Source organism: Ranitomeya imitator, chromosome 3, assembly GCF_032444005.1.
Source record: "Ranitomeya imitator isolate aRanImi1 chromosome 3, aRanImi1.pri, whole genome shotgun sequence".
NCBI classification, from domain to species: domain Eukaryota; kingdom Metazoa; phylum Chordata; class Amphibia; order Anura; family Dendrobatidae; genus Ranitomeya; species Ranitomeya imitator.
Window position 1 is genome coordinate 398,569,006 of NC_091284.1, and position 13,847 is coordinate 398,582,852.

At 42.0% G+C, this 13,847-nt stretch overlaps 1 protein-coding gene across 1 annotated transcript in view; it reads left to right on the forward strand.

The window, feature by feature from the left end:
• RBBP4 (RB binding protein 4, chromatin remodeling factor) overlaps positions 1–13,847 on the forward strand; it is a 43,122-nt gene that overhangs the window by 23,046 nt on the left and 6,229 nt on the right. The window contains exons 7-8 of the mRNA XM_069757053.1: positions 1,517–1,643; positions 9,987–10,064. Coding sequence (XP_069613154.1) covers positions 1,517–1,643; positions 9,987–10,064 — 205 coding nt within the window. The remainder of the gene's footprint in view (positions 1–1,516; positions 1,644–9,986; positions 10,065–13,847) is intronic.

Sequence of the window (13,847 nt, forward strand, 5' to 3'; positions counted from 1 at the left end):
GCCCTCTGCTGGTTGTCCTCATATGAACTCGAGCCTGGGAGCTTTCCAGGAAAGTTCCCACGCTCGAGCTTATTTGAGGACATCCAGCAGAGGGCGCATCACCGCGACTGAAGGTAACTATAGGTCATTGACCTACATTACCTTCATTCCCTGGGGTTTACAGGCTGGAGCATAGCTGCATTATAGCAGAGCTCCTGCCTGTAAAATATTTTAACCCCTTCAGATGGATTTACATCGTGGGACGTTACACACATACACACTACTAACATTAGTAGTGTGGAATATGCAAAAAAAAAAAATGGGGATATGAGATGGTTTACTGTATGTAAACCATGTCTCACATGTTGGGTTTAGGAAGGAGATAGCTTTAAAGCCAGTAATTCTATTGCCGGCTTTTGCTATCTCGCGCTGAAAAAAAAAAAAAAAAAAATTATATCTATATCTATATCTCAGTGTATATATATGATTTTTTGAGAACATGGATCCATTGTATGTCCGTATGTCGGTTTTGCAAGCCTGCGAGAAAATCTCGCAGTACGGCTGCCATACGGATTACATACGGAGGATGCCATGCGCAAAATACGCTGACACACCCTGCCTACGGAGGAGATACGGACCACTATTTTGGGGACTTTTCAGCGTATTACGGCCATAAATTACGGCCCGTATTTTTATACGCTGAGTGTGAGGCCGGCCTTACAAGTTTGGTATTGCAATAATTATACTGGCCTGAAGAAGCATTTTAGCAGGACGTTTCTATTGCACTGTAAACACAGTAAACAAATCTCATAAAAACAGCAGTATTTTTTTTCACCATTTCACTGCACTTGTTTTTTTTTTTTGTCTCAGTAAAGTGGTGTAATTCTAAACTTCCAACTTGTCCCCTAAAAAAGAAGCCTTCATAAGGCTAAGCGGATGCCAAAATTAAAGAAGTAATGGCTCCTGGAACAATAGTAGAAAAGTAAACTGGGAACTAACCCCTTCATGACTGAGCAAATATATTTAAATTACCGTATATGCATCGCTATATCGGAATATGAAAAACCCTAAAACTATGGACAATTTTGCTAAAGGGGGAATTTCAACGTATTTTACTTGCTCTGAAAGTTGCACTAAGTTTCGGGCTGCAGTATTAGCTCTCTAATCTGTAGTGTGTAAAATCTCTGGATCCAGTATGCTGCTGCCTCTTTTACCACTTTAATGCTAACCTACTTACTACTTGTCCTTGCTGCTGTAGTCCCTGTGTGATCATGTCTCCTGACACTGATTGTGCCTGTGTGTGATCTCTCAACCTCCTCTTTCCACCTTAGTCTGTCTGTGTAGGAGTGGAACCTACACGTCTTCTGTGTTTTGGACCTACTTCTGATTTTGGCTTAAAATACTGATGCAAAATACTGCCATATAAAAGTAGCCTTGCTTTTTCCTGGTAGGTCACATAACGGAATTTGAACCGTTTAATTTGTTTTATAGTTGTTTATCCATTACCCACTTTTTTTTTTTTTTTCCTCTATTTTAGATGGGACACACGATCAAACAATACCTCCAAACCTAGCCATTCTGTAGATGCTCACACAGCTGAGGTCAATTGCCTCTCATTCAACCCCTACAGTGAGTTCATCTTAGCTACTGGGTCTGCAGACAAGGTAATATTTTCTTGTCTGGAGCACACAATCCTTCTTTCCTACAGTAATACTTGGTACAGATTGTACTGATTTGAATACTACACAGGAAAATAAACCGTGTGACCACAGTTTTAGGATGTTAATCTTCTCAGTTCCACACCTCGTACACTTTTCTACTGATTACAATGAACTTTAATCCATATGAGCAATGTCGATTCTGATCATATGAATTGTTTGCAAATTTTCAGCAATTTTTTTGTATTCTCACTAATTTCTCCCAGCTCCGGCAAGATAGGTGGAATTGGGACAGGTTGTGACACCACTCATCATGACAAGCGGCGGTGTTCACTACACCACAATTCTTACTCCAGCAGGTACTGAAGTAGGAATTATGGCGAGGCGCACACACATGTGTATGAGGCTCATCCAACAATGATTGAAGTCGTCTGACTCCAGCACTGCTCCTCAAGACCTGTGTGAATAACAGTTCTTGATGTTAGCATCCCAGTAAATTCAATAGAATGTATAGAGGACAGGGTTGTAACTGGAAACCCCCTTTAAGCAAGTTGTTTCGGCTTTGTACGTTATCCATTCCACAAGCAGTTTTACCCAAAAATGTTTACACATTTCTTTTATATCTCAACATTCAAAGGATCACAAATTTACATGCCCCAAGTTGTCACTGCCTTTTTAGAAGGTTTTTTTCCACCTGGGAGCAGCATAATGTAGAGCTAGAAACACGGATTCCTGTTATATCGCACATCAGAGGAGAGAGAAATGGGAACCCCCCCCCCCCCCCCCACCCCCCCTCTCCGTGAAGTCCCTCGGCCGGCGTCTTCTGGAAGAAAATGGTGGGCGCATTCTTCCTATTGGTTCATTTTGATAGCTGATAGACCCTCACAGTGATCAAAATAAAAACAATTGTAAATTGAAGCCCCTTTTATCACCCCCTTAGTTAGGTAAAAATAATAAAATAAATGTGTTTATTTCCATTAGTGTTGAGCTAAAGCTAGGGTTGGGCTTAGAATTGGGGGATTCCACTATTTAGGTACATCAGGGGGTCTCCAAACGCAACATGGCGCCGCCATTGATTCCAGCGACTTTTGCATTCAAAAAGTGAAACTGTGCTCCCTCCCTTCTGAGCCCTGCTAAGCGCCCAAAAAGTGGCTTTCCCCATATAAGGGGTATCGGTGTGCTCAGGAGAAATTGCACAACGAATTTTGTGGTCCATTTTCTCCTGATACCCTTGTGAAAATAAAAAAAAAATTGGTTCCAAAGTAAACTTTTTGTGAAAAAAGTAAAATGTTCATTTTTTCCTTCCACATTGCTTTAGTTCTCGTGAAGCACCTAAAGGGTTAATAAACTTCTTGAATGTGGTTTTGCACACCTTGAGGGGTGCGTGCACTTTTTAGAATGGTGACATTGGGGAAATGTGATTTATTAACTATTTTGTGTGACACCACTCTCTGATTTAAGGGTACAAAAATTAAGCTTGAAAATTTCCGATTTTTTTGAAGACTTCCACTTATTTTCATAAATTAAACGCAAGTTATATTGAATAAAGATTACCACTAACATGAAGTACAATATGTCATGAAAAAAGTGTCTCCGAATCAGTGGGATATGTTGAAGCGTTCCAGAGCTATAACTTCTTCATAAAGTGACAGTGGTCAGTATGGTAAAAATTGGCTTGGTCATTAAGTACCAAATTGGCTCTCACTAAGGGGTTAATGAAATGGCAATGCCCATTCAATAGATATGCAAATTAAAAGGAATGTCCTTTTAAATGGCATATACAATTGTAATTCAAATGTGAAAAACAAGCTTTAAAAAAAAAAAAACTTGGGGTTGTCTGGGCAAAACGAAGATTCACCCGCTGGCTTGGTATGTTCAAAAATCATCACCAGAAGATATTCTCATCTTTCAGCACTTTTCAACAGGTCCATCTCTGGTTGATCCGTGGTCTGCATTTACGCTGCTAAAATCACTGATCAAGGCGGCGGCAGCAGGACCACTGTGACTGGCTGCCACGGTCAGATGAGTTCCGCAGTTCATCAATAATGTCACCGATTATGCTGTGATAGTCACCTGACTGTGGTGCCCAGTTGCAGGTCCCAGTGTTCATGTTGCTGTTTTACCACTAATTCTGGTCGGTGGAAATGCAGACCACCGAGTAGCCTGCGGTGGATCTTGGTAAATTCCCCAAGCTGAGTGTACAGCTTCACAAATCTCATGGGGCTTTTGCACTATTGTAATGCAGAACTTAACCCCTTAACGACCGCCGATACGCCTTTTAACAGCGGCAGTTAAGGGTACTTAAGCCACAGCGCCGTTAATTAACTGCGCTGTGGAAAAAGTGAATAGCGCCCCCCCAGGGGTAGCCGAGACCCCAAAGAACATGATCGGGGTCGGTTTTTACGGACCCCTGTTTTGCGATCGCCGGCAATTAACTGTTTACCGGTGGTCGCAAAAAAAACCCGGCAGCTAGAGAAGTTGGGGCTAAATTTTAGGGTTGGGGCTAAATTTAGGGCTAGTTGGGCTTCTTTCACACTTGCGTCGGTACGGAGCCGTCGCAATGCGTTGGCCCGACGTACGTTGTGAAAATTGTGCACAACGTGTGCAGCGGATGCAGTTTTTCAACGCATCTGCTGCCCAGTCTATGTCCTGGGGAGGAGGGGGCAGAGTTACGGCCACGCATGCGCGGTCAGAAATGGCGGACACGACGTACAAAAAAAAAAAAGGTTACATTGAACTTTTTTATGACGACGGTCCGCCAAAACACAACGGATCCAGTGCACGACGGACGCGACGTGTGGCCATCTGTCGACTACAAGTCTAAGGAAAAAAAGGCATCCTGCAGGCACATTTGCAGGATCCGTTTTTTGTCCAAAACGATGGATTGCGACGGATGTCACAACGCAAGTGTGAAAGTAGCCTAAGGGTTAGGGTTGGGGCTAAATTTAGGGCTGGGGCTAAAGTTAGGGCTAGGGTTGGTATTAGTGTTAGGGTTGGCATTAGTTATGTTTGGGATTAGGGTTAGGTTTGGGATTAGGGTTAAGGTTAGGGTTGGGATTAGGGTTAGGGGTGTATTGAGATTAGGGTTAGGTTTGAGGTTAGGGTTGAGATTAGGATTAGGGGTGTGTTAGATTTAGGGTTGAGATTAGGGTTATTTTGGGGTTAGGGTTGTGATTATCGTTAGGGTTGTGATTAGGATTATGGATCGGGTTGGAAATGGGGTTATAGGGGTGTGTTGGGGTTACGGTTGGAGTTAGAATTGGGAAGTTTCCACTGTTTAGGTACATCAGGGGGTCTCCAAACTCGACAGCCAATTTTGCGCTCAAAAAGTCAAATGGTGCTCCCTCCCTTCTGAGCTCTGCCGTGCGCCCAAACAGTGGTTTACCCCCACATATGGGCATCAGCGTACTCAGGATAAATTGGACAACAACTTTTGGGGTCCAATTTCTCTTGTTACCCTTGTGAAAATAAATGCTTGGGGCTAAAAAAAAATCTTTTTTTGTGGGGAAAAAAAAAATATTTATTTTCATGACTCTGCATTATAAACTTCTGTGAAGCACTTGGGCATTCAAAGTTCTCACCACACATCTAGATAATTTCCATGGGGGGTCTAGTTTCCAAAATGGTGTCACTTGTGGGGGGTTTCTACTGTTTAGGCACATCAGGGGCTCTCCAAACGCGACATGGCGTCCGATCTCAATTCCAGCCAATTCTACATTGAAAAAGTCACACGGCACTTCTTCTCTTCCAAGCTCTGTGGTGCGCCCAAACAGTGGTTTACCCCCACATATGGGGTATCGACGTACTCAGGAGAAATTGCACAACAACTTTTGTGGTCTAATTTCTCCTGTTAGGCCTCTTTCACACTTCAGTTATTTGGCGTCAGTCTAAAACCGCCATTTTCCTCAAATAACGGATCCGTCATTTTTTTTGACGGATCCGTTATTTTCCCATAGACTTGCATTAGTGACGGATTGTGACGGATGGTCGTCCGTTCCATCCGCCATGCGACGGATCCGTCGACATTTGGCGGACGTTTTCTGAAAATAGACGGACATTGGAACGTTTTTTGTCAACGCCGAAATGGCGGATCGCGACGGATCCGTCGCGTCCGCCATTCCATAGAATGGGCGCCTATGGGTGACGGATCCGCCGCAACCGTTTTTTCGGTGGATCCGTCACCCCAATCCGTTTTTTCAATTGCGCATGCTCCAAAAAGTAGATACTTCTCCCAGACAACCCCCAAGTAACGGATCCGTCAAAAAAACGGATCCGTTAGAACCGTTTTCGCAACAATTGTGACGGATCCGTCAATCCATCACTATGTCGGTAGTGACTGACGCCAAAAGACTGAAGTGTGAAAGAGGCCTTACCCTTGTGAAAATAAGAATTTGCGGGCGAAAAGATCATTTTTGTGTAAACAAATGCGATTTATTTATTTATTTTTTTTTTCATGGCTTTACGTTATAAACTTCTGTGAAGCACTTGGGGGTTCAAAGTGCTCACCACACATCTAGATAAGTTCCTTAAGGGGTCTAGTTTCCAAAATGGTGTCACTTGTGGGGGATTATTAATAATCTTTATTTTTATATAGCGCTAACATATTACGCAGCGCTTTACAGTTTGCACACATTATCATCACTGTCCCCAATAGGGCTCACAATCTAAATTCCCTATCAGTATGTCGGTAACAGTATGGACTGTTTAGACACATCAGGGGCTCTCTAAACGTGACATGGCATCCAATCTCAATTCCAGCCAATTCTGCATTGAAAAAGTCAAACGGCGCTCCTTCCAAGCTCTGCGGTGCGCCCAAACAGTGGTTTACCCCCACATATGGGGTATCGGCGTATTCAGGAGAAATTGCACCACAAAATTTATGGTTAAATTTCTGTTTTTATACTTGTGAAAATAAAAAAAAATGGTTCTGAAGTAAAATGTTAGCAAAAAAAAGTCAAATGTTCATTTTTTTTCTTCCACATTGTTTCAGCTCCTGTGAAGCACGTAAAGGGTTAATAAGCTTCTAGAATGTGGTTTTGAGCACCTTGAGGGGTGCAGTTTTTAGAATGGTGTCACACTTGGGTATTTTCTATCATATAGACCCCTCAAAATGACTTCAAATGTGATGTGGTCCCTAAAAAAAAAAAAGGTGTTGTAAAAGTGCGAAATTGCTTGGCAACTTTTAACCCTTATAACTCCCTAATAAAAAAGAAAAAAAATTTGTTTCCAAAATTGTGCTGATGTAAAGTAGACATGTGGGAAATGTTATTTAGTAACTATTTTGTGTGACATATCTCTCTGATTTAAGGGCATAAAAATACAAAGTTTGAAAATTGCAAAATGTTAAAAATTTTCACCATATTTGTTTTTTTCATAAATAATCGCAAGTAATATCGAAGAAATGTTACCACTAACATGAAGTACAATATGTCACGAAAAAACAATATCTGAATCAGTGGGATCCATTGAAGCGTTCCAGAGTTATAACCTCATAAAGTGACAGTGGTCACAATTGTAAAAATTGGCTCGGTCACTAAGGGGTTAAATTAGCTGAGCCTCATCAGATCAAGCAAGAGTATGATTTTCTGTCTTTTCCAACAGTATGATACTCTACATAAGTTTCCAAAATTGACAGTACTGTATTTCATAACTTTTTTAACCAATCACATGATAGTAAGGTTAATATAACTTTCACTACACAATCTTCCGTTTTACTCAAATTAGTTGATGCAAAAACACATCTGGTATTTTGTATGACCCCTGTGATTTTCAAGGACCGCACCAAATTTTCTAGGAATGGAATGAACAGTTTGACTACTTATTGCAACATCTTTTTCCCTTCTTGGAAAATGACCTGTTTTCGAGCATGCATGCTTGATGGCAGAGCGATGCTCATCTTGTCCCTTCAGATTTCTCCATAAGTATTTGATTGCGTTCAGATCAGGAGACATAGTCATGGCTGACAGTGTTAGCACCCTTGAAATTGTTCCAGAAAATGAAGTTTTTCTCCCAGAAAATTATAGCAGTGACACGTGTTTTTGTTATACACATGTTTATTTCCTGTGCGTGTATTGGAACACAAAAAAGTGAGGCAAAAAAAGGCTAATTGGACATCACTTCACGCTATGGCACCTATCCAAAATTTTGGGTAAACAACTTTCAAGCATGTTCAAACTCGTCTGTGGTAAGTTACCGGTGTGGGCAATATAAAAACCACTGGTACAAATACTTTGTTTTCTGGAACAATTTTAATGGTGCCAACACTTTAGGCCATGACTGTACTTGTCCACTGAATCTTTAATAATAATCTTTATTTTTATATAGCGCTAACATATTCCACAGCGCTTTACAGGTTGCACACATTATCATCACTGTCCCCGTTGGGGCTCACAATCTAAATTCCCTATCAGTATGTCTTTGGAATGTAGGAGGAAACCGGAGAACCCGGAGGAAACCCACGCAAACACGGGGAGAACATACAAACTCTTTGCAGATGTTGTCCTTGGTGTGGTTTGAACCCAGGACTCCAGCGCTGCAAGGCTGCTGTGCTAACCACTGCGCCACCGTGCTGCTTTCACCTTTCTTTCTCAGAAATGCAACAGTGGCCTGAGATGTGTTTTGGATTATCTTGTTGGAAAAGTGCACGTCTACCAAGGGCACAAAGTGATGTAGCATTTTCTTTCAATATAGAGCAGCACATTTTTGCATTCATGATACGATCAATGAAATGTAGCTCCCAGACACCAGCAGCACTCATGCGGCCCCACACAAGGACACTGGCTTGGCGTGTGTACAGTATGAGCCCCCACACATGGAGCTAGTGTGTCTGTGTACAGTAGGAGTCCCCCACATGGGGCCGGTATGTATACATGCAAACATCACATAGACATATGGAAAAGAAAAACCATACTCTCCGACACTGCTCTGATCTATGGTGCTCTGACTCTCCACACAGCAGATGTGATGAAGACAACATAATGTCTGCTGGCTGAGCCGCACGCACTGGTGGAAGAAGGAGCTAGTGTCTGTTCTCCACCAATGTATTGACTACCATCTGCATGATGATGTGGATAGAGGGGACAGCTGACAGACTGTAGGCCAGGGCATGGTGCGTTTGTGGGCCACTGTTTCAGCACTTTATCTGTCTTGGTCCGCCAGGTGAACTGGAACAGCCAGGGGGTGGGATGTGGCCAGCGGACTCCACTTTGCCCAGCTCCGGTTATGGGTTTAAAGTTCTAGTAGTCTTCATATTTCTTAGTATGAGCCCTAGTAAATTGTAAGTGTGCTATCCTTTTTTTTGTTTTGTTTTGTTATTCCTCTGCAGTATTATAGGAAACCTATAGCAAAACTAGATTTTTGGGCGCACAGCCATATACAATATATAGACAATATATAGACCTCCATGAGGGTGCGATAACAGTAATAAAAACTATACTGAAAATCCAAAGAAAAGCATTACTGCAAAAAGTCGCACACCTACTTTATTACACTGAGCTATGGTCCGTTTTTCCTGAGTGTCTTTGATGGTGCTTATGTTTTTAATTATGTTTTTATTGTTTGTGGTGTGTTTTTCTTTTGAATTGTCAATAAAATCAGCTTGTATTTTACGTTTATTGCTGTTTATTATTGTAGGTGTGCGACTTTTTGCAGTAATGCTTTTCTTCTTTGAATTTTCAGTATTATAGGAAACCCTCGCCCCATTTTGGCTTTACTACTTTAGCGTACTGCATTGAACTTGCATGTTGATTTTTTCCCCTTCTCATCAGAAGATTTTCCTGTTTAGGAGTTAACTTCTGTGATTTGTCTGGATTTGTGAGATTGTTGCACTTCCATCTTTGTTAAAATGTCTTTTTTACTTTTGCTACAGTATTCTGACTGATAAGTAAGGCTTTGCTGATCTTGTAGCCTTCACCTTTGTGTAAATACATTTTCTTTATTGGTTCTAGTAACATTTCTCTTCCATGTGGTGCCATTGCTGACAGCATGTAATGAGAAGGTTTTCTTTGTGATGCCCTTCTTAAAATCAACTGTCCGCTGGACATCTGTTTAATCATTACTTACCAGTCGTTGAATTCTTGTTAATTAGCATTTTGTACTCAAACTTTAGCTTTGATTTCATTGGGGTGTACTCATTTTTGCAACATAGTCTTGAATGAGTTTATTAAGAAATATATAAAAAAAAAATTGGTACTTATAAAAAAAAACAAACAAACCTATATTTTGTAATCAATGGCCCGCCCTTGTGAGTTTTTTTGTAGTATCAAAATGTAATCCACAATATCCGTTGTCTGTCCTCTTAGATTTTATTGCTTTCTGCCAATTAATGCTGTTTTTTTTCTATATCAATAGACTGTGGCGTTGTGGGATCTCCGTAATCTGAAACTAAAATTACATTCTTTTGAGTCCCATAAAGACGAAATTTTCCAGGTAAAGTAATTTTTTAGTATATTTTGGACAGTTTGTACTTGTAAAATAGTATTTACTCACTAGATTAGCCAGGTAACCCAGACAATAATTTCTTGATGTCAAATATAATTTTTATGCTGTATGCGGGCTGATACCATTCAATGAAAAACAAAAAAGGCCGAGTACTTAAAGCGAACTTGTCATCATGATTTTGCTAGGTAAACTACAGACACTTTCAACTTGGCGCTGTTACACTAATTAAAATGATATCTTGGTTGATGAAATCCATCTTGTGGTTGTTTAATCTGTATTTGCAGTTTTCTGTTAATGAGATTCTCGTGCTTCGGGGCGTCCTGTGGGGGGCTTTACGTAGTGCTCTGCTTACATACTGTCATTTGACAGCGTGGGAACCATGGCTGTCTGACCGGCAGTGATTTTTACCGCCGATCAGAAGGAGTGTTTGCCGTGCGGTCATGCATAAACACCTGATGTTTGGGTGGAGGGGCCTAACAGTAACACTCACTTCCTTGTGAAGTCCATGTACAGTGTGCATGCTCCAACAGTAGGTGTCGGGGTCCCCCATCTCTACTTATAACAGGTTACTGAACCTTCAGTGACCTGCTCCCTATTTTGCATAATGGGTATAATATTGTTGGCTTAGAAAAAAAAATTAAATTCAGCAAAATGGCGGCGCCTGCACAGTAGCTTCTGTCTCTTACTGATAATGCTACTGTGCAATCGGTGCCAGTTTGCTGCAGCAAAAATATTTTTCCTCCATTTAAAATGGCTGTGACGCTTGCACAGTAGTATCTATCGGCCAGCCAGTGATTCATGTTACTGCACATGCTTAGGCGCCATTTTACTGGAGGAAAAAAGATTTGGCTGCAGCAATATGGTGCCGACAGTGTTTGCGCAATAGCATTTACCCGTAAGAGATGCTACTGCATCGGCACCATTTTGCTGGATGTAAAAAAAATAATATATTGGGGGCTTATGACAGGTTATCGATTCCTTACTGACTTGTCCCTTCTTTTACATAATACATATAAGGATGCATATTTAAGGAGAGCACCACAAAGACCCACCCACAGGCCGCCCCAAGGCACGAGCGTATAATTTGCTGAACCCTAAAAATAAAGATTAAACAACCACCACAAGATGGATTTAATCAACCAAGGTATCACTTTAATCAGTATAACGACTCCAACCTGACAGTATCTGTAGTTTACGGAGCGCAATCCTCCTGACAGGTTTGCTTTAAGGTGTTAGAATAAACTATTGTCGTTTTCACGCAACTTATGGCCAGCTATGCCAATATGGACAGGGCATGGCAAATTTACGAAGTTATGCCACTTAACCAGCATAACGTACACCTGAAATATTACCCAGTGCCTTACTGAAGTACATTTTTCTGGAGGCGCATGGAAGTTTAAGATGTCCTAATTCTTTGTGGCGTGCACTTCTTAAAGAATTAAGTGCGTCTTAGTCCAGTTTCTTTGTTTAACCCCTTTCCGACGATGGGCATAATAGTACGCCGATGTTGGTCTCCTCTCCCTTTGATGTGGGCTCCGACAGAGACAACATCTTTCCCGGCACATGTCAGTTGTTTGAACATCTGACGTGCCCGGAATAGCTGCAGGTGGAATCGCGATCCACCTCCACCTGCGGCTATTAACCCATTAAATGCCGATGGCAGCGGCATTTAATGTGCTCTTCCGGCCATCGGGCCAGAAATCTGCTCACCGGTGACCCCCATCACGTGATCGCGGGTCACTGGTTCGTTGGCATGACAGCCAGAGGTCTCCTGAAGACCTATGGTTGTCACTGCAGGCTTGCTGTGAGTACCGCTCATAGCAAGTGAGTAATTCTACTACATAGAAGCAATCTGATAATCTCTTCTATGTAGCACTGCCGATCGGACTATTAAAGCATGCCAAAAGTAAAAAATTATAAAAATATAAAAAAAATTTAAAAGTTCAAATCGCCCACCCCTTTCGCCCCATTTCAAAACAAAAAAATTCAAACCTACACATATTTGGTATCGCCAAGTTCAGAATTGCCCGATCTATAAAAAAAAAAACATTAACCTGATTGCTGAACGGCGTAGTGAGGAAAAAAAATCAAAACCCCAGAATTATTATTTTTGGTCGCTGTGACATTGCATTAATATGCAATAACGGGCATTCAAAAGAACATATCTGGACAAAAGTGATGTTATTAAAAACATCAGTTAGGTACACACAAAAAATAAGCTCTCATCCAACCCGAGATCATAAAAATGGAGATGCTACGGGTAACGGAAAATTGCGCAACTTTTATTTATTTTTTTTCTGAATATTTAGATAGAGAACCCTGACATGTTTGGTGTCTATGAACTTGTAATGACCTGGAGAATCATAACGGCGGGTCAGTTTTAGGATTCAGCGAACCTAGCAAAAAAAAAAAAAGCCAATCAAAAAACAAGTGTGGGATTGCACTTTTTATGCAATTTCACTTGGAATTTTTTTTCCCGTCTTCGAGTACACGACATGGTAAAACCAATGGGGTCATTCAAAAGTACAACTTGTCCTGCGAAAATAAGCCCTCACATGGACATATTGACCGAAAAATAAAAATGTTATGACTCTGGAAAAAAGGGAAGCGAAAAAAGTAAAACCGCATTGGGAGTTAATCAAGTTGAGTCCCTCATATCATTGGAAAAAGGGGTATACCGCAAAAGTGATAGAAGTAAATATTTTGATAAATTATGGGGTCCCTGGCTTGGAGGTAACCAGTGATCATCCCCGATGGGATCTTGTTGGATGTGTATCAGTTGCTATGGAATCACTACACATTGCGTTTACAAATGCCAGTCGGCTGTGTGCATTTCCACTTAGCTGGTCTTGACCAGCCTGTTTTTCTTACGGTCGTATACAGTATCTTTGATATGGTGTTCTGAATAACAATGTTGGGGGCGATGGGAGGTGTTCAGGGGAGGGGGGTAAACACCTTTTGGTTGAGAATGTGTTCTGCATGTGTAAAGGTACCGTCACACTAGACGATATCGCTAGCGATCCGTGACGTTGCAGCGTCCTCGCTAGCGATATCGTCCAGTGTGACACGCAGCAGCGATCAGGCCCCTGCTGTGCTGTCGCTGGTCGGGGAAGAAAGGCCAGAACTTTATTTCGTCGCTGGCTCTCCCGCTGACATCGCTGAATCGGTGTGTGTGACACCGATCCAGCGATGTCTTCGCCGGTAACCAGGGTAAACATCGGGTTACTAAGCGCAGGGCCGCGCTTAGTAACCCGATGTTTACCCTGGTTACCATCGTTAAAGTAAAAAAACAAACACTACATACTTACCTACCGCTGTCTGTCCTCGGCGCTCTGCTTCTCTGCTCTGGCTGTGAGCGCCGGGCAGCCGGAAAGCAGAGCTGTGATGTCACCGCTCTGCTTTCCGGCCGCTGTGCTCACAGCCAGAGCAGAGAAGCAGAGCGCCGGGGACAGACCGCGGTAGGTAAGTATGTAGTGTTTGTTTTTTTACTTTAACGATGGTAACCAGGGTAAACATCGGGTTACTAAGCGCGGCCCTGCGCTTAGTAACCCGATGTTTACCCTGGTTACCGGTATCGTTGGTCGCTGGAGAGCTGTCTGTGTGACAGCTCTCCAGCGACCAAACAGCGACGCTGCAGCGATCCGGATCGTTGTCGGTATCGCTGCAGCGTCGCTTAGTGTGACGGTACCTTAACGGTTATAAAATTTACTTTAAAATAATAAAAAAAATTAGACCTGAGAGTCTCTGAAACGGAATGTGCCAAAGGTTTTC